The following is a 21,338-nucleotide window of genomic DNA, read 5'->3' on the forward strand; positions in this document are numbered from 1 at the left end:
CTTGATGTATGTTGCAGTGTCCAGTTCTGATTTTCTTTTTTTCTCATATTGTTTTCCTACTAGCATGTCAACCAGCATTGGCAACGTTTCGTGCCCTCAATGAATCTGGGAATGCCTTCAGACAAAGCTTTCACCATGGAGAATACCGAACACGTCGTACTTTTGTCCAGCATTATGAATGTGATGACTGTGGCATGGCTTTTGGGCATGTGTCACAACTTACTGGACATCAGAAAATCCATAAGGTAGGGGAAACCCATGAATATGGTGAAAATACAAAGGGCTTTAGGCATCGCTCATCATTTACAATGCTCCAGAGAATTTGTACACTATATAAACACTTTGAATGTAACCAATGTGGTGAAACTTTTAACAGACCTTCAAAGGTTATTCAACATCAGAGCATGCACAGTGGACTGAAGCCATACAAATGTGATGTATGTCAAAAGGCCTTTAGGTTTCTCTCATCCCTCTCTATACATCAGAGATTTCATGTTGGCAACAGAGTAAACCTGACTCGGCCTCAAAAAACTCATACTCAAAAGAAGCCCTTTTCCTGTAACTTTTGTGGAAAAACCTTTCACCGTTTCTCAGAAAAAACTCAACATCTATTAATTCATACTAGAAAGAAATACTATACATGTAATTATTGCAAAAAGGAATTCAATCCGTACTCCAAATTTATTCTACATCAAAGAACTCATACAGGAGAGAAACCCCACAAGTGTGATGTTTGTGAGAAATCCTTTAAAAGCATCTCAAATCTTAATAAACATCAGAAAACTCATACTGGAGAGAAGCCCTTTTCATGTAATGAATGTAAAAAAACCTTTGCCCAGCGCACGGATCTTGCTCGCCACCAACAAATCCATACCGGAAAGAAGTCTTTTATTTGCAGTAGTTGTAAAAAGACCTTTGTCCGTCTGTCAGATCTAACACAACATCAAAGAACTCATACAGGAGAGAGACCTTACCAATGTACGACTTGTGAAAAAGCCTTTAAATATCGGTCAAACTTTACTAAACATCAGAAAACTCATTCTATAGGGAGGCCCTTTGCATGTAATGAATGTGGAAAGACCTATCGCCTTAACTGGGAACTTAACCAACATAAAAAAATTCATACTGGAGAGAAACCCTATGAATGTGGTGAATGTGGAAAGCGTTTTAACAATAATTCAAATCTTAATAAACACAAGAAAATCCATACAGGAGAGAAACACTTTGTATGTAATCAATGTGGAAAAGCTTTTAGCTTAAACTCAAAGCTTTCTCGACATCAGAGAACTCACAATAAAAAGGAAAACTCCTCTAAAAGCGTCTCAAATCTTAATAAACATCAGAAAACTCATGCTGGAGAGAAGCCCTTTCCATGTAATGAATGTAAGAAAGCCTTTGCCCAGCGCACGGATCTTGCTCGCCACCAACAAATCCATACTGGAAGGAAACCTTTTATTTGCAGTAGTTGTAAAAAAACCTTTGTCCGTCTGTCAGATCTAACACAACATAAAGGAACTCATACAGGAGAGAGACCTTACCAATGTACAACTTGTGAAAAAGCCTTTAAATATCGGTCAAACTTTACTAAACATCAGAAAACCCATTCTATAGGGAGGCCCTTTACATGTAATGAATGTGGAAAGACCTTTCGCCTTAACTGGAAACTTAATCAACATAAAAAAATTCATACTGGAGAGAAACCCTATGAATGTGGTGAATGTGGAAAATGTTTTAACAATAATTCAAATCTTAGTAAACACAAGAAAATCCATACAGGTGAGAAACACTTTGTATGTAATCAATGTGGAAAAGCTTTTAGCTTAAACTCAAAGCTTTCTCGACATCAGATAACTCACAATAAAAAGAAACCCTAAAAAAAGAGGAAGGTGAAGAAGGATATTTAGAGATGACTTACCCTTTGCTAAACTCGAGATCAATGTAGAAAGAATCTTAGTCGAAGCCTAATTCTTCATGGATTCATGCTGTATGGAATATCTTGGAAATATAAATACGTAAATGTTGAAGAAATGGAGATGTGATCAGAAATGTACTTTTTTTATTGCACTGACTTGAATCTTTGGCCAAGGCAGGTGGTTCATGAGGTCAAGAGTTCCAGACCAGCCTGGTCAACATAGTGAAACCCCATCTCTCCTAAACATAGAAAAAAAAAAAACTAGCAGGGCGTGGTGGTGCGCACCTGTAATCCCAGCTACTTGGGAGGCTGAGACAGGAGAATCACTTGAACCCCGGAGGCGGAAGTTGCAGTGAGCTGAGATCATGCCATTGCACTCCAGCCTGGGTGACAGGGTGAGACTCTGTCTTTAGAAAAAAAAAAAAAAACTGTTAAGTGTATTCAACTAAATTTGAAATTGGATAAGGCATTTCCTGTGGTAAGCAGTGATAAGCTAAGAGGCAGCTAGAAGGCTACAGTGAACATTCATTTTGCTGTTTGTCCATAATCTACTTTCACTGGATTAACAAATAGAGGCAGCTATCTAAAGATGCAAACTTTTATAGGCTAGATGATGCAACCCTAATTTAAGCATAAGTAAGGAAAACAAAAGCCATCTCTTCTGGGTGAATTAGAAGTTTTGGAGAACTTTTGCTAGTAGACAGTGAAAAGCAAAAAGCTGATCATGGATCTGAACTAAAGGGTAAAGAGTTAGGAGGGGTAACATGAGAAATCCAAAGGTCTTGGGTCTGTGGACAAGATGGTTTCTGCTGTCTTGTCTAAATGGTCGGGCGCAGTGGCTCACGCCTGTAATCCCAGCACTTTGGGAGACCGAGGTGGGTGGATCACTTGAGGTCAAGAGTTTGAGACCAGCCTGGCCAACATGGTGAAACCCTGTCTGTCCCATTAAGAAATAGCTCATTTGAAATAAGTGAAAGAAAATTGAATGAAGAGACTCTTTACAAAAGTGTGGAAAGGGTTGTGGGAAACCAAGAAGGGATTTACCATCCCTAGCCCTGAAGGGAAAGCAGGAGCGTGGTGCCTTTGTACTAAAAATACAAAAATTAGCATGGCATGGTGGCGTGCGCCTGTAATCCCAGCTACTAGGGAGGCTGAGGCATGAGAATCACTTGAACCCAGGAGGCAGAGGTTGCAGTGAGCAGAGATCATGCCACTGCACTCCAGCCTGGGTGACAGAGCGAGACTGTCTCAAAGCCAAAAAATAAGCGGATATAACTAAGACACCCAGCCTCCCTGAATAGTTTGCACCATTCTTATATGTTTCTAGAGAATCAAGAAGAAATGGAAAAATTGCAACAATTCTAGGCTTTAGATTCAGAATATAGAGAACCAATTACTGGGAATATTATGTTTTTTGAAATTGATTTCTTGTTGTATGTCTTAAATGCTAAGCTTTCTAGTATATGCTAACACTAGCATGTAATATTGAATACATTTGAGCCTTGTATAGAAGTCGAATTACTTTCCCAAATTTGTTCTCATAAACGTCGGTGGCAACTTGCCTGTGTTTAGCCAAGTGGGATGGGCATAGTTAGGATTGGCCTCAATCCATAGACACTATTCAGTTTCTTCATGCTCTCACCTTTCTTTGCTTTCTCAGATATGACAGGAGCTGCCAGAGAGCTCGTGTTGTATAATCCCCAGGTGTGCTTCCTTTTCATCTGCCTCATTACTTGTGTGTTGAGGCATCAGTACGTTTATATCTCTAAGGAAAGGTGTATGTGTATATATAGCTCACTTTTTACAAATAACAGACACATTAGTTTTATAGATCTCAAGTTAAATATAAGCCAAAAATGCAACTGAAATAATTTAGCTCAGTACAAAGAAAATATTGTTATGAATATTATAAAAATGGGAATGGCTATTGGGATAAAGATAAAAATTATACACGGGACCTGTCATCCCTAATTTTGCTCCTTAATATCCTGGGTTAAAGTTAAACAGGAACCATTTCATATGTTTCAAATACACGAAGACTTTCCAACACAGCTCCTAACAGGTCAAACTGCTAACTCTAAAGTCTAGAGTGAGAAAAGTTTTCTAGGACACACCAGAACAACTTGTTCTGAAAAGCCTCATATCCCAAATTCACCATCACTAAACTCAAAAATTTTTCATTGACATCTAACACTTTCTTCTTTGTATCTCTGCCATATTTCCTAGGCGCTGTCACTAATTCCTAACCCCAATGTCTCCAGTTTTGTAAAAAAGATAAAAGAATAGCCATCATGTAAATGTTAGGCTATTCATAACATTCTCATTGGAAAGTTTCAGCAGAAAGTTTTATATTTTCATTGGGGTTTTAATATTAAAATCACATAACAGTTCTATTGTTTAAGAAAAATAACAGATGGAGAGAGAAGTTAAATACTTCAATTTAGGCTCAAAATGTCATCTGCACACCAATGTAAATGATGCATCTTTTGCATTTAATAATTCCTTATATTTTCATTCTCACATATTTGAGGAGATATAAATCTAACAGAGCGTTTGTGGATTGAATGGAATCCCTCCCTAAAGATATGTTGAGGTTTCAACTGCCGGTGCTCATTAATGCGACCCTATTTAAAACTAGGATCATTTTGAAGATGTAATCAAGATCAAATCATACTAGATTAGGGTGGGTCCTAAGTTCAATCACTGTCTTCATAAGAGGGGACACAAGACAACTGGCTGTTGAATAAATGCTTTAACCCTTTTAAAGATTAAATTATCTCTGAAGATAACTTCCATAGAATGCAAAATTGGAGTCAGCACAGAATATGATCCATGTACCTCATATAAACAATGCTAGCCAGTGATTTGATGCAGAGACCTATCTCTTATCCCCCACCTTTTGACCTAAAACATATCTGGCCTGGATAACTTTTAAATTATCATGGGGTGTAAGAGTATTTTCTCCATTGTCAGGGAACCAATATGAGGATTCTGCCACTAAGTCTGTCTCCACTGTGCATTCTTGGACTGAGGAAATAACCATGGGATGCGCGTGTGTTTCCACTGGCAGAAGCAAACCCTCTGGGAGTTGGATTCAGGCCCAGACTCATCTATCTCCCGACCGTCATAAGTCTCCACTCTGATCATAGGCCACTGTAGTGCTTGGGAACAGCAAGAATTCATATAATCAAAGCCAATATCCAAATCCCCATGGAGGTCTGGGTATGTCCTTCTCCCTCATGCATGGCCACGGTGGTAAATGACCACAGATACCCCTGGGAAGGTCTGGAGGAAGATCTGCATGATGCTTCTACGGCTACATTGCAGGAACCTTCTTAAAAGGTCTTCCTGAAGCCACTTCAGGTCTAGGAATTGGCTTAAGTCTCAAAGTTGAGTAAGGTGCTATGAATTCCCAATATAATCCCGAAAGTCATACTTCTGCCTAGGAGACCCAGAAATTGTTCACCTATATGTCAAGCTGCTCCTTCGAAGAAAGCCCATTTTCATTATAGGGTCTCCATGACGCACTAGCTGTACTGCCAGGCCCAAACCTGATTACCAGTCTTTCCTAAGGCATGTTGTAACAGTGTCAGCTTTGTTTCCAAAGGTGAGGTGCTGCTGCATGGCCTCTTCCACTCCCCAGAATCTCATTTTCATTTTGAGGATCTGTTTCCTGGGGCCATTTCTGGTACCACTTACAGAATCAGTCCCATCAAGAAATAGCTCATTTGAAAGGAGTGAAAGAAAATTGAATGAAGAGACTCTTTACAAAAGTGTGGGAAGGGTTGCGGGAAACCAACAACGGATTTACCATCCCTAGCCCTGAAGGGAAAGCAGGAGGTGGTGCCTTTGAAATTTGTCACTTTGGCTTAGCTGATTTTATGTTCCCTAGAACTCCCTTCCCTGTATGTTTCCAGTGAGGGTGGGTCACAGAGGACATTTTGGCGTGAGATCTGGAGGGTGGTCGCAGAGCAGCAATCATCTTGCTTTTATGCTTAGCAAGGCTTCTGCCCCCGACACATTTCTTACCTGCTGGTTCTTGTTGGCGTGGCTCAGTAGATGAGCCTGTGGCTGCTCTCCTTTCCCCAGGATCTCCTCCAGCTCTTCCAGCTCCTGGGCTATGTGTGTGCTTAGCAACACCACAAATGGCACCAACCTCTGTAGGACACCCACATCGTTTAGGTAGAAGACAGTAAAAACTGCCACAGCTTTGTCTGTGGGTTCCAGCTTGTCTTTATTCTCTTAGTGTTCACTTTCACTACTTGCTTGGCCTGCAGAATTAAAGTACCAGCATCAGCCATGAGGACAGTCACATAACAGCCTTCCCGTAATAGCCTGGAGTCAAATCTTGATAACAAATTTGTCATCTACAGAACATACATATGGCTCTGCTGCTCTGATTGAACTCTAAGTGATGCAGGAAGGAAATAACTTTTGGGATCTGGGAATAGCTCTAGCTGCGGAAGAGGGCCACAAATAAGGTCTCAACCAGACACCTGATGGCAAGAGACCTCAGTTGATGCAGTTCATACAGGTCTGCCCCAAGCATGAGGAGTGGGGTAGACAGTGGTTCTGAAGGGACAGAGTATCCAGGAGCATCAGGCTTCTGAAGAAAAACACTTGGTCTAGATATGATGGAACAATGTGTTTTAGGATATGCAAAGAAAGTTAGCTGGAGATTTTCTAACCAGTCAGACTGATCTTCAAATATACATAAAGTCCATAGGCAAACCGTTAACATATAATAATTCAGAGACTGATATGTCCATCTTAAAGAATAAGCTATCTTTTAAATTAGACTCCAGGTGAACAGGAAGAGAAGAGGGAAGAAGAGATTACCAACTAATTTCATTATTGACTGACAGTAAGAAACTAATATACTATCTTCCCCTTATTCCCTGCAAATAACAGGGATATTAAGGCATTATATAAAGATATTAGCATATTAGTAACTGACAGAACAAAAATACAAATGCTCCACAACACTGTAGTGAAAGACAAATGGGAAGATAAAATAATCTGGCAAAACTGAAACTAAATGTGTCATATCGATAACACCAATTTATAAAACTCTCTCATTCTCTCATATAATCTTATTCCCCATTTCATTGAAAAATAGAAACAATTCTAAAATAAATTCACAAACTTCTGTCACATCAACCCATATGTGTGAGCCGGCATGGCATGACCATTGCCTATTTTCTTAAAAAGGCTACCTTTCCCCCTTACACTTAGATTCCGACCTATCTCACCTATGCAGAACATTATTCCAACATTTCCCCCTCTCTATGGAACATTTCCCTTAAGTGTATAAACATGCATTTATCTCTATCTCTAGAAAGAAGCCTCCTTTGACTACACTTTACTCTCGAGCTACAATGCCATTTCTCTTGCCTTTAGTACGACTTCTTGAAAGTGTTGTTCGTATTACCTGTTTTTAGCACGTCTCCTCTCACCTTTCTTGAAACCACTGCATTCTTACGGTGGTTGCCTCTGGTAGCTAGCCTGTGAGATGGCTCCAGAGGTCTCTACCTCCTGGTACTCAGGCTCCTGTGTGATACCCTTCCGCAACATATCAAGGTTGGTCTGTGTGACCAATTAAGTACAGTGAAAGTGATAGTTTTCCAAAGCTAGGTTATAAGGGAAACTGTGGCTTTGGATCACTCATTCTGAGGAATCAATGCCGGCTGCCACGTTGTGAGGAACTCAAGAAACCCAATGGAGAGGTCCATGTGATGAAGAACTGAGGTCTCCTGCTAACAGCTGTGGGAGTGAGCCATGGTAGAAGTGGATCTTTCAGCCCCGTCAAGTCTTTACATGACTGCATCCCTGGTCAACATCTTGACAGCAACCTCAAAGACCTTGAGCCGGAACCACCTAGCCAAGTTACTCTACAATTCCTAAACCACAAAAACAATGAGATAGTAAATGTTTATTGTTTTAAGTTGCTAATTTTGGGGATAATTTGTTACACAACAATAAATAATACATTAACCTGTTATGGGGTTGAATTGTCTCCCCAAAATGTGTGTTGAATTCCTATACCCAAGTACCTCAGAATGTGACCTTATTTGGAAATAGGATTGTTGCAGATGTAATTATTTAAGATGCAGTCATACTGGAGGAGGGCAGGCCCTTAATCCAATGACTGGTATCCTTATAAAAAGGGGAAATTTGGACACAAACATGCACACTTAGAATGCCATGTGAAGTTATGCTGCCACAAGCTACAGAATTATCAGAAGCTAGGGAAGAGGCGGGAACAGATCCTTCAGAAGAGAGTATAGCCCTGCCAACACCCCAACCTGACTTCTGGTCTCCAGAACTATGAGATATATCTGTTGTTCTAGAACATCCCGTTTGCGGTACTGTGTTACGGCAGCCCTAGGAGATGAATACACCCTCTATATCATGTCTTTGTTCTTTGGCTACTTTTAAGATATTCTTTATTAAACTAGTTTTGATTTCTTTATGTCTTGAAATTTGGTGTCTTATTGTGCTCTTCATTTTTATCCTGCTTGGGGTTCATTGAACTTCTTGGACTTGTGAATTTACATTTTCCATAAGATTTGAAAAAATTGTTCCAACATTAAGAGATAAATTTAGACAAATTTGGCACAAAAATTAGGTATTTTTGTTTTTCTTTACTCTATTAGTTTCAAAGTGAAAGGTAACTTAATTTCTTTCACAATAGCAACCAAATCTTTGAAGTGACTATTAATACATTTCACAGGAAAAGAGCAAGATCAGTATACACATACACATACATTTAAACATATGTATATACTTACATATATTAACACATGTATATGTGTGTATACATACATTTATCTGTCCTGAAGGACATAAAAACTGAATAAATAGATAAATCATGTTCATATTGGGTTCTCTGAAGGGCCCCAAATAAATAGCACAATTTCCCCCCATCTAAATGATAAAAAATTAAGTAGCAGACATGGGGCAGGATGAAACTTATATTACTGATCAAATTGAGTTGGAGGATGCAACTTAGTGTGACCATTCAGCTAATGGGCCAATTAGCTGAATGACAGAATTAGACCAATTTACCAATCACAGGCAATACCTGTGACAAGAAATTGTACTTGCAGGTCAGCCCACAATGAAGAGGGAGTTCAGCTGAGCAAACCCAGTTACCCATCACTATCTTACCAACTAGATAAGCCCACTTCCTCATCCCTGGGGCAGAATGCATAATGTGGCAGAGAAGCTAGGAATGGGTATAGGGAAAATCCCACTCATGGAAATCAGAACTTGAAAGGTAAACATTTCCCAATAACCCCATAAAAGTGGCAATCCTACCTCATCACATATATCCATACAATGTAATCCTAATCAGCATCCCAGGTGCCTTTTGTTCTCAGAATTTGATCAGTGACTTCTAAAGAATACCTCTAATGAACATGTTGATTAGGAAATCCAAGAGATTTTTGAAAACATACTAATTGACATAAACCACTGGTAGATGGGGTTGAGTGGATATTACAGAATACTAAAACCAGAGAAATAAACACTTTTTGGATTCAACCATCATCCAAATTCTCTTTGTTGTTCAAGAATGCTTATTTTCCCATGTTTTTCCTACTGCAATTGCCGTCTTCTTGACTTGGCTGAAAGCTTCAGGATCATGAACTAGTTATCCTGTGCCTATCTTCCATTAGAAAGGTCTTAGGAAGGGCTTTCACTGGCTCAGCTTTACAAAATGCTCACCTGGGGTATAATTACCATGGGTGCATAGAGTACAATGGTTAGTTCTCCTGAGTTGTCACCTTTGCAGATAAAGGTATACAGTCCGCTACTAGAAGACTATGGAGTTAGCAGACAACAAAAAATCTGCCAAATCTGAAAATACACCATAAATTGAGAAACTGTAACTTACTCAACTATCAAACAATGGTATTGCTTTGAAATGAAGGTCAGATCCTCACACCTCGTAACATACACTATCAAGTAACACTGTGGGGAGGAACCAAGTAACAATTTAACTTAAACAATGTTTGTTTCATTATTTTAAAAGGGAGGCACATTTGGCATAACCTTTGAATTGCTGTTGAATATTTTCATAGTTCACAATGAATAATACATTTATTAAACAAATTATTTCTTTCCTACATGATTTCTCTGATGTTACATTAAGGGTTGACTTATGGCAGAAAAATTTTCCATATTCATTACATTTATAAGATTTTACTCCTCTATACATACTCACAGTTTAGCATTGTGTAAGTTATTTGATTTGTTGCTTTGTTGCAATTTATTACTTTGTTGGAACTTATTCCTTGTGGGATTTCTGATGTAAAAGAAAGTTTGATTTGTGGCGAAATGTTTTCTCACATTTGTTACATTCATAAGGTTTCTCTCCTGTGTGTATTTTCTGATGTTCAGTGAGAGTCCACAGGCGACGGTAGGTTTTCCCACATTGATTACATTCATATGGTTTCTCTCCTGTGTGAATTCTTCTATGGACTCTGAAGGCTGACTTATGGCAGAAGGATTTCCCACATTCATTACATTCATATGGTTTCTCCCCAGTGTGAGTTCGCTGATGTTCAACAAAGGAGAACTTCTGACAGAAGGTTTTCCCACATTCATTACACTCATAGGGTCTCTGTCCTGTGTGTGTTCTCTGATGGTGAGTCAGGGCTGACTTCCTGCAGTAGGTTCTCCCACATTCATTACATTCATATGGTCTCTCCCATATAGTTCTCTGATGTACAATGAGGTGTGAGTTTTTGCTGACGGCATGCCCATGTTCACTACACTCACAAAGATTCTCCTTTGTGTTCATTCTCTTACACTGACTGCAGTTTGACTTCACAATGGAGATTCTACCACATTTATTAAACACACCATGTTTCTCTCCTGTGTGTGTTCTCTGATGTATAGTGAGTGTTGACTTATGGCAGAAAAATTTCCCACATTCATTACATTCATAAGACTTCTTTCCTCTATGAGTTATCTGATGTGCAATGAGGGCTGATTTCGTACATAAAAATTTTCCACATTGACTGCATTCATAGGGCTTCTCTCCTGTATGACTTCTTCGATGCACATTGAGGGCAGACTGACAAAAGAAGGTTTTCTCACATTCACTACATTCATAGGGTTTTTCCCCTGTGTGAATTCTCTGATGCGCAGTAAGGGCTGACTGACAGAAGAAGGTTTTCCCACATTCCTTACATTCATTTGGCTTCTCTCCTCTGTGAGTTCTTTGATGTACAACAAGATACGATTTCTTGCTGAAGGCATTTCCACATTCCTTGCATTCGTAAGGCTTCTCCCCTGTGTGTGACCTGAAATGTTCAGCCAGGGCTGACTTCCGAAAAAAGGTCTTTCCACATTCATTACACTCATAGGATTTCTCCCCTCCATGAATTTTCTGGTGTACAATAAGGGCAGATTTGTCAATGAAGGTTTTCCTGCATTCACTGCATTCATAGGGTCTCTCTCCAGTATGAATTCTTCGGTGTCGTGTGAGGCTTGTCTTCACACGAAAAGTTTTCCTACAATCATTACAAACATACGGTTTCTCCCCTGTATGAATTCTCTGATGTACAATGAGGGTAGATCTCTTAGAAAAGGTTTTCCTACATTCATTACATTCATTTGGTTTCCTTTCAGTCTGTCTCCCCTTTTGTGTAATGAGAATTGCCCTCTTGAAGAAGGTTTTCCCACATTTATTATAGTCAAACGGTTGTTTCAAAATCTGAATGTTCTGGTGCAGAATAAGATTTTCGTTTTGATTGCTGGCTTTCCTCATTGGATTGTATCTGTATTTTTTCATTCCCAAATGACTTTTCTCATGCTTCCCAAATCCACTGTATCCATCAGGAATCTTTCTGTTTTCTTTGCTTTTCTTTGCAACAATTACTTCTGAATTAGTTTTCAAACTGTTTCCTCCTGGATTACATTTATAGGGCATTTTTCTTGAGGGAACACTATTCATGCCCAGATTAAGTGTTTTCCCAAATACATTCTCTCTTTCTGTAATCAGTGTTTTGTTGCTGAAGAATACAGTTTGTGTCAAATGTTTATCTTGGATTTCCTTGTTCTTCTCTAAGGCATCATCAACGTCTAGAAAAAGGAACACAATTAACAGTAATTGGTGAGCCTTTATATGTTTGCTATGAAATGAGAATTCCTTAGAAATGCATTGTTTTAGGGGTTAGACTTCAGGCCAAGCCTTCCAAGATTAAACAAATTTCAAGTGCAAATATCTCTTACTTGGTTGATTTGAAGAAATACAGAAACAAAAAATACAAAAAAGTAAATCCATCCATACCAGCCACTATTTAACAGGGGGAAAGGAAGAGGAAACTAGCAAAGAATACAAGTACCTTTGACACTTTACAAATACTACTAAACATTGAGTGGAAAAAGTAAATAGTCACAAGGAATAGTACACAAAGTATGCTGGAAGTGTGGCTGATGGAGTGTTGAATAAAACAGACAAGAGTCAAGTAAGCACTTAGAGAAAGATAGTCATACAGTGAGACCAGGTAAAACAGATGTCAGAAAGATGGTCAGTTATTATCAAAACACACAAGAAGGAAGGGGTAAATCTGAAATTTTTGCAGTGACATGGAACTCTCGAATTTGTACAGTGCAAAGGGAAGTAAGATTGTGGGCTGAGCAGAGCTGGGACTAGAGGAAGGCAAGCAGGATACCCAGGGCGCCTGTGCAATCCTAAGAGTTGAGTGTCTTCCTAAATTTTGCATGCCAGGCACCTTGTTTGCCTCACCCTACTCCGGATCCTGGTGAAGCTTAGAATGGAAAGGGAAACCGTGTTATTTCTGTTAAGTGACGCAGAGAAAAATGGAAGACAATTAAAAAGATCATGACAGATCTCTGAATGTCTGAAATATAAACCAAGCCTATGACAATGGTGGGTGGGGCAAGGGAGGCAACAAAGAATGCTACAGAAATAAAGTTTAAGGTGTGATAAAAGAAGAACTTGAATTTTGGGGATAGGTAACTTAATGGCAAACATCTTTATAAATTTCAATTATTTATTTGGGGAGAATGTTTCAGATGTCCATAGCATGACAGTTAATCAACCTCAATCACTTCTAAAGGTCTGGGGCCAACAAAAAGAAATTCATGAAAAACATTACGATGCCAACTATTACCACCGACCACCATGGAACTCTCATTTCCATTGGTTCCACCTGCTCAGTTATCATTTACTTACCTGGGTAGTTCTGATTTGAGAATTCCTCCACTATCCATGGCTCTTCTCCTTGCTCCAATTTGAAAATCACATCTGGTTTGCTAACATGATACCCTGTTAATGGGAAATTACAGAACTTGGACCAAGATCTTTGGACATCAGGGACTCTGAAGAATGAAGAAAGTACAGCTTCAGAAGCTGTGCAATGAAGATGCCCAGCAATAGCTCAGTAAAGCTAGAACATTTTGGTGAAGGGTAGGGGAAGGGCAGTGAATACATACACAAACTTCTACTGTCTAAAAGGGTTTAATCTTCTTGCTCCCCTGATGCTCAAGGCTAAATAAATTCTAGAAATCAACATGTTTTTGTAACACAGAAGAAATGTATGCTCTTGGGAGTTGTACAGGGAAATCGTCCTTACCCACAGAGACCAAGTTGCTGTAGTTCTCCAGCATCACATCCCTGTACAGGAGCCTCTGAGCAGGGTCCAGTTGCTGCCATTCCTCTTGGGTGAAGTTCACAGTCAGGTCCTGGAATGAAACTGGTCTCTGAAAGAAAATGTTTAATCTTGGGTGACCAGAATTGAGTGATATCAAATGTATGGTAACATAAACTATAAGAAGACCACTGCCATGGCTAATGGAAAGCTATAGAGAGATGTAATTGTGGGAGGGCAGAAAATTAAAAATCTGTCACTGTGTTCATTTTTTAAAATGAATTTTAAAAATGTGCTGAGCTTATACCATGTCCTGGAGCTATTCCAATTGCCTGGATTACTAATCACATAAAATACTAATCTTGCTCTCTAGGAGCATACATTCTGACAGGGTGACAAAAATAGAAATGTACATCTTTAAAGAGCAATGCTGGATATACACACAAGATGAAGGGTGATCACAAAAGAAGAAAGCTTGCTCCATTTTTGTTACCCCTTGAGGGCATAATAATTTTAGTCCTGAAATATAAACAGTATGTTTTATAGGACTGTAGCCATTAAGAATATACACAGACACAAAACACATATGGGGAGTTCGAGAACTACAATCTCTCCACAGGAAAGGTTAGTGAGGAGCGGGACAGAGGTCAGAGAATAGAGGAACTCTTTTCTCTAATTAGTAGTCTTGAAATTTAGATAGTACGGCACATCAGTAAAACATTCTTGCATATACGCTAACGTACATTTACTTAGGAATTGTAGTATATTTCCAAGTTAGTTCCAGCTATACACTAATATCAATAAAGCTTAATTATTTTTTCATTCTTTTGGCTGAAATACAAGAATAGAAGTCCAGTGAATTGCTGGGGTGCTCCCTATCCTCCACTTTGGAGACCACTGTTATAAATAATGGAAATCCATAAAGAGTTATTTGTAAGCAAGGACTGGAGATTTGTGACCAAATGTGTATTTTGAAACAATGCTCTAGAGCATAAGAGTTGGCAAACTACAGTCCGTGGGCAAAATCTAGGCCACTGGGAGCCAAATGTGGTCATGCTCATTTGTTACACACAGTCTATGACTGCTTTCATGTCACAACAGCTGTGCCAAGGAAATCCAACAGAGACCACAGGGCCAGCAAAGCCAAAAATTTTGACCTTGTCCTCTAAAGAAAACATTTGCTGTCCCCTACTCTAGAAAAATGGAAACTGGCTTAAAGGTCAAATTAGAAGGGAAGAAAACTAAGACACTACTACAGGACATGAGCACAGGTAGTTCCTGGGAAATGGGAAGGAGAGAATCAGTCCTACATAATGGGAGGCAAGGAGAGTTGACCACTACTTGATGTGCAGTAGATGTAATGTGCATATTATTTCACATGATCAGCTGGGCTGACGCTAGTAGTATATGTGGAGATTAGGAAAACAAAACAAAAAAGAGAATCGAGCATAGGAAATGAAGGCACTGATCTTTACCATGCTGTGCTTGAAGTGTCTGTTGAGTAAAGAAGTACAGATATCTAGCTGGTAGTTTGATATATGGTTCTGGAGCTCACAGGAGAGATACCACAGTGATCAGAAGCAATATTTGAAGGCATAAATAATGAGGAAGGTCTCCATGAACTGATATGAAGTGAAAAAAGCAAAGTATTAAAGAATATCTATAATATATTACCTTTTATGTAAGAAAGGAGATGTAAGAAAACACACATGGCCAGGTGTGGTGGCGCACACCTATAATCCCAGCACTCTGAGAGGTTGAGGTAGGCTGATCGCTGGAGCTCAGAAGCTCAAGATCAGTCTGGGCAACACGGCGAAACCCCATCTCTACAAAAAAATAAAAAAAAAATTAGCCAGGCATGGTGGCATGTGCTACTCGGGTGGCTGAGGCAAGAGGATCACTTGAGTCTGGGAGTCAGAGGTTGCAGTGAGCTCAGATTGTGCCACTGTACTCCAGCAGCCTGGGTGACAGTGCAAGACCTCATCTCAAAAAAACAAAAAAACCCACATGTAACCACTACATGTGAAAAAAAATTATGGAAAGGATACACCAGAAACTCATGAAACTGGTTACATTCAGGGGAGAGGTGGAGACAGACGGAAAGAATGGACGGATGGGAACAGAGTAGAAGAGATGAGAAGGAGTGACACTTCTCTAAAATATCTTTCTATATGGTTTTGATTCTTAGAACTATGGTAGGCCAGACGTGGTGCCTCATGCCTGTAATCACAGCACTTTGGGAGGCTGAGGTGGGAGGATCGCTTGAACTCAGGAGTTCAAGACCAGCCTAGGCAACATAGTGAGACCCCATCTCTCAAAAAAAATTTTTTTTTTGCCAGGAGTGGTGGCGCATGTCTGTAGTCCCAGCTACTTGGGAGGCTAAGGCAGGAGGATTGCTTGAGCTGAGGAGGTCAAGACTTTAGTGAGCTATGATTGCACCACTGCACTCCAGCCTGGGTGACAGAGCAAAACCCAGTTTCAAAAATTAAGTAAGTTAAATAAGCTTAAGTAAGTAAAAAGGAAAGAAAGAAAGGAAAGAGGAAACGAAAAGAAAGGAGAAATGAAGGGAGGGAGGAAAGACAAGGAAAAGAAAACAAAGGAAAAACAAGGGAAAGGGAAGGGGAAGGGGAAAGGAAAGAAAGAAAAGGCTAGGATGAACCCTGCAAAATAACTAGCCAGCAAAGTGTCAAGGTTGTAAGTGACAAAGAAGGACCATCGTGGGTTGCAAGAGGCTAAGGAGACAGGACATTTAACACAACCTGGGTTCCTAGGTTGGATCCTTGAACTGAAAAAGGATATTATGGAAAATAATAAGCAGAATTTGAATAAGATATATAATAATACTGTATTCATGTGAATTTCCTGGTTCTGATCACTATAATATAGTTTGGAAAGATCAGGGGAAGCGAGGTGAAGGAAACACAGGTATTTTGTGTATGATTTTTCTCATTCTTCGTATTTAAAAATAAAGCAGTAAAAAATAGGCATGCTGCCTCCACCTCTGCAGACACCTGGGCTTTGGCCTGCTGTATGTCTCACCTCACCCACATGACCATCCTAGGTCACCCGTCTTTCTTTTCTTTGATCTGCTATACATCTTTCTACTGACAAATTTTATTAGGTAATTTAATGAGGCCTTTCCCGCTATCACCACTTAACTGTCTCTTAAACTAGAAGTAGTTACATTATCCATTTTATTTCTTCCATGAATTACTTCCTCTGAAGGACCTATAAGCTTCCTGAAGATAAAGAGTATCTCATAATTATAGGCACAACAATAGACATATAAGGTCTTAATGACTAGAAAGAATGACTGGCAAAAATATTAGAAACAAAACGCCAGGGAGAAAGAGTGCCAGGGAAGAGCCCTCACTAGAAAGTTCTGTACTTGCTCAGGCAGACCCAGTGCACTTCATAGCAGAAAGTCCAAAGTAAGAACAGTGAATGTGTTCACTTTGTGAGAAACTGAAAGGTGCTTATGACAAAAGAAAAAGAAACTCGATTCTCCCGGTGACTCAGGTCCATTCTGCAAGCAATACTGTAAGTAGAATGATGATCCATTCAGAGCACAGGAGAGTTCACCATTTCACACAAAACAAGATTACCCAAAAAAAGAAATGATGAGCACTACTATGAGCAGGGATATGGCTACTGAGGACATGTGCCTACACCTTTAAAGGCTAATAGTCTTACTTGTGAGGTAGACAGATAATGACCAGACCCTACATGTAATGCAGAGATGAAGAGGGCCAGCATTGCTCTGTAAACACATAGTCTGTGGACAAAGAATATGAGGATAGGAATGGGTCCTATGACGAGATGGCTCCTGGCTATGGTCACAATGTAGGCAGAAAAGGGGTAGAAAGTCAAGGAGCAAACAGTAGAAACACGGTTAAAAGCAAGAGTGTAAAATTTGGGGCATGTTCAGGAGACTAAATGCAGACCACCATCGTTCTTCAGAGGGGCTCAGTGTGGGTGGTCCCTTCCATCAGGGGCATGTGGCACATCTGCGGAGACATTTTTGCCTGTCAGGGTTCTGTGGGATGCTGTTGGCATTTGGTGGAAGGAGAGGGAAGGAAGGATGGTAGAGACACTGCAACATGCAGGACCTTCTCCTCCAGGAAAGAAATGCCCCAAGTCCTGTATAACTTTCTAATCTTAAATATTCATATGAACGAAAAATCCTGTTTATAATGATCTGAGCCTAGAACCTTATTCCATTTGGCACTTGAACACATAGTATTTTTATATATTTTTTATGTATATTAAATTTTCTTCAATGTAATAGTGGATACATCAAGCACAATTTGTATTTGATTTGAACTGGAACTTTAGGGATTTTCACTCTTGAAAAATATCACAAATGGCAATGCTATGTACAGTATTCGAATCATGACACATCAGTCCCATATCAGTGAGAACTTCTAATTATCACATTCATAGAAATTTAACCTAAAAGTAATCTGTATAAACACCAGACTCCTCTTCTTTTACTATAGTTTTATCTGGGCAAGTCTATATTAAGATACATATCATTTTTAATTACCTTGTTTTTATTTTTCCTCTATATTCAAGTTCTATTGATTTTTTTAAAAATTACACAAGTAGGTTGTATTATCTATGATCTCCAAAATAGGATAAAGGGAGGATGGCTTTTAGTTGGGATTTCTAGAAAACAGATCCTAAGGCAAGGACTCAGTCTGCATCATTTCATCTGGGAACTCCAAGCCGGGGTAGTGAGGGTGAGGGAAGTAAGGAAGGGAGGAAAGAAAGGATGTAAACAATGAGATATGAGAGGCATTAGCATGCTGCCCACCACCTCACTACAAGCCCCAAAGAGGGGCAAGTTTCCTCAGCAGGAGCATGGGGTCAGCACGTGGGTCAGCACATGGGACATCTCTGGGAGGACCACCAGGAGAAACTAACCTTGAAATAGTGCACAGAATAGAGAAAGGATGGGGAATTCATCTGCCCACCTCCTTCTCATTTTCCATTTCCCTTCATTCAAGGTTCACCCACGGTGAGTTAACTTGCCCACACTTCCAGGTTGCATCATCTGGCTCTACCATCTGGCCCCTCAGGAAGCTGGTACCACACCTCATGGTGTGTGGCTTCATCCAAGTCTAAAACAGGAGGCAGCCTGGTGTGGGTGGGTGGCATTAACTAAGAGAGATAAAGGGGATGGCAGAATATGGAAGGTTTGCATCCCAATATAGCTCCTAAGAAAGTATGTTCTGTAAATAGATATGGGTCTGGCAGAGTTGAGAACCACCTCAGCACAGTTTGAATTGCTTGTGTAATATCTTTCTCTTTCACTAGCACGTGAGCTCCATGAGGACAGAGACAGTATCTCCTTCATTCAAGCTGAATGTAGACCAACTAGCATAGCGTATCACACACAATTGTTTGATCAATATACAGTTGTTGAATGAAAGGTCCAGAGTGGTAGGAACTAAGAAGAGGCAGGAAACGGTCATGACATACGTAGCCTTACAGGTCATACCAAGGATGCTGAACTTGTATTCTGCAAGTGGCATGGAACCTCTTAAGTCATTTCTGTATTAAGACATGATCACGTTGGCATTTTGGAGGAATTGGTCAGTGTGAAGAACAGACTTGAGGTGGGAAGAGGCAGGGGCCAAGCAGACTGCTGAGAAAGCTACTAATACTATGACAACCCACGAGAAACTGAGGCAGGAGAGGAGGAGATGGAAGTGAAAGGACAAATTCAAGAAATGTTTATGTGACAACATTAGCAAGCTCGACAAACAGGTATGGTAGGACGTGAGGAAAAGGAGAATTAAGATGGACTTCAGGCCGGGCGCGATGGCTCACGCCTGTAATCCCAGCACTTTGTGAGGCCGAGGCAGGAGGATCACGAGGTCAGGAGATTGAGACCATCCTGGCTAACATGGCGAAACCCCGTCTCTACTAAAAAATACAAAAAATTAGCCAGGCGTGGTGGCGGGTGCCTGTAGTCCCAGCTACTCATGAGGCTGAGGCAGGAGAATGGTGTGAACCCGGGAGGCTGAGGCAGGAGAATGGTGTGAACCCGGGAGGCAGAGTTTGCAGTGAGCTGAGATCGTGCCACTGCATTCCAGCCTGGGTGATAGAGCGAGAGCCCATTTCAAAAAAAAAAAAAAAAAGATGGCCTTCATTTTCTGGCTTGTCTCGCTGGTCAGATGGAAGCAGCACTGATAGGGAAAAAAGAAGCAGCAGCACATTGAGCAAGTTGTAAGTATTATTTCCATGTTGGATATGAGGACTCCATGTGCCTTCTAGACATCCTTACAGAGATGTTCAGCAAGAATCTCAAGCTGAGGTCCTCAGAGGCAGAAATATCTCAGAGCATAAAGACTCACAAGTTAAAACCACAAAGGGCATGAAAAAAAATCAGAAAGAATAATGGGCTAACAATGGAATAGCAATGTTCATGAAACAAAAGATTGTATAAAAGATATAAAGAAGACATGATTACAAGCTGGGTGTGGCAGCTCACAGCTGTCATCAGTGCACTTTGGGAGGCCAAGGTGGGAGGATCACTTGAACCCAGGAGTTCGAGACCAGCCTGGGCAACATAGTGAGACCTCATCTCAATTAAAAAAAAAAAAAAGACATGATTACAGAGCTACAAAGAGAATCATGTGAGTGATACCACAGACATTATCAGAGGTGCCTATTAGGGAGGGGGCAGTCATACTGTCAAATGCAACAAAGAGTTTGGTAAAGTATGAACTGAAAGATACTCATTGGGTTTGAAAATATTTAGGTTACTGCTAAATTTTTCCAGAACAGATCCATCAGAATGGTGGGGGCAGACACCAGACTGTATCAAGTGGGTTGAAATGAGACAGGCACGTGAAGAAGTTTTACCTACAGAATATAATATTGAATTGTTCCGTCTAGAACTTGTTTTATAAGTATAGCTGAAATAAAGTTATGGGGCATTATTTGAGGAACATTATTCTATTTGTTATAGGTTTTATCCATTTATTCTAGGTCTTATCAGTGGATCATAGACATCACAGAGAACCATCAGAATGCTGCCTGTTCGGATGACACTGGATTGGTTCCCTGTAATTACTGTGCTCTGCCTGGGTATAGAAGTCACAGGAAACCCATACCATTTCTTTCTCAGCTGTTTTTGGCAGAACTGTCTCTACTTCACTTACTCAAAGATCATCCAAGAAAATTTTTAGATATAAATGACGGGAAAACCACACAAAAATCCAGTGTAAGGGCTATCTCATATTGTCTGGGCCTTTCTGGAACCATTTGAGTAACTATAGGAATATATGATTTCTGTATATCTATGTCCACTTTTCCAGTATTGATCGAATACTCTTCTCTGATGCTGAATTTTATACATTTCGTTTCATCTGCAAACTACTCTAAACCTCTTGAAATTCACTGTATAATGTGAGAAGTAAATCCCTGAGCAACTTACCTGAAATTTTTTCATTTTCAGGTTCTCTTGAGAAAGGGCCAAGAGTGTTGAAAGCAGAGCTGGGTAAGGAAGAATGGGGAATGGAATCATGAGCGATTTGGCTCACACAGCAGCTCTACAATTACCTACAAAGCCACACACCCATTTAAAAACATGGCCCTTTGACCAGTCTGGTTCAGGAAGCAACATCTTGAGGAAACGTTCACTTGTCCATTTATAGTTCTAGAATGGTCTCATAGAGCTTTTCTTACTGAGTGTCAACAAATGTTTTCTACTGAATTACTGTCAATCTATGCCTCCTTTGAAAAAAATTGAAAACGTCTGAGTCCAATTAATAGGAGACTAGGTCAACGAA

General features: G+C 40.0%; 1 protein-coding gene across 49 annotated transcripts in view; it reads right to left on the reverse strand.

The window, feature by feature from the left end:
* Positions 1 to 21,338, reverse strand: part of ZNF334 (zinc finger protein 334) — a 49,693-nt gene that overhangs the window by 27,144 nt on the left and 1,211 nt on the right. For 3 of the 49 annotated variants that reach the window (XR_010154051.1, XR_010154047.1, XR_010154044.1), the window contains exons 2-8: positions 20,984 to 21,042; positions 13,522 to 13,648; positions 13,122 to 13,214; positions 10,140 to 12,004; positions 7,369 to 7,812; positions 5,942 to 6,183; positions 1,916 to 2,151 (exon numbers count right to left, since the gene is read on the reverse strand). Coding sequence is in view for 14 of the 49 variants with exons in the window: in XM_063802571.1 (XP_063658641.1) it covers positions 10,203 to 12,004; positions 13,122 to 13,267; positions 13,522 to 13,648; positions 15,211 to 15,247 (2,112 nt within the window). In the remaining 35 variants the exon portion in view is untranslated. Of the gene's footprint in view, positions 1 to 1,915; positions 2,320 to 5,941; positions 6,184 to 7,343; positions 7,813 to 9,996; positions 12,005 to 13,121; positions 13,268 to 13,521; positions 13,649 to 15,210; positions 15,363 to 20,983; positions 21,043 to 21,338 lie in introns of those variants that run through there. The other 46 variants (XR_010154059.1, XR_010154054.1, XR_010154053.1 and 43 more) reach the window with 30 other exon arrangements.

Source organism: Pan troglodytes, chromosome 21 (assembly GCF_028858775.2).
Source record: "Pan troglodytes isolate AG18354 chromosome 21, NHGRI_mPanTro3-v2.0_pri, whole genome shotgun sequence".
NCBI lineage: Eukaryota > Metazoa > Chordata > Mammalia > Primates > Hominidae > Pan > Pan troglodytes.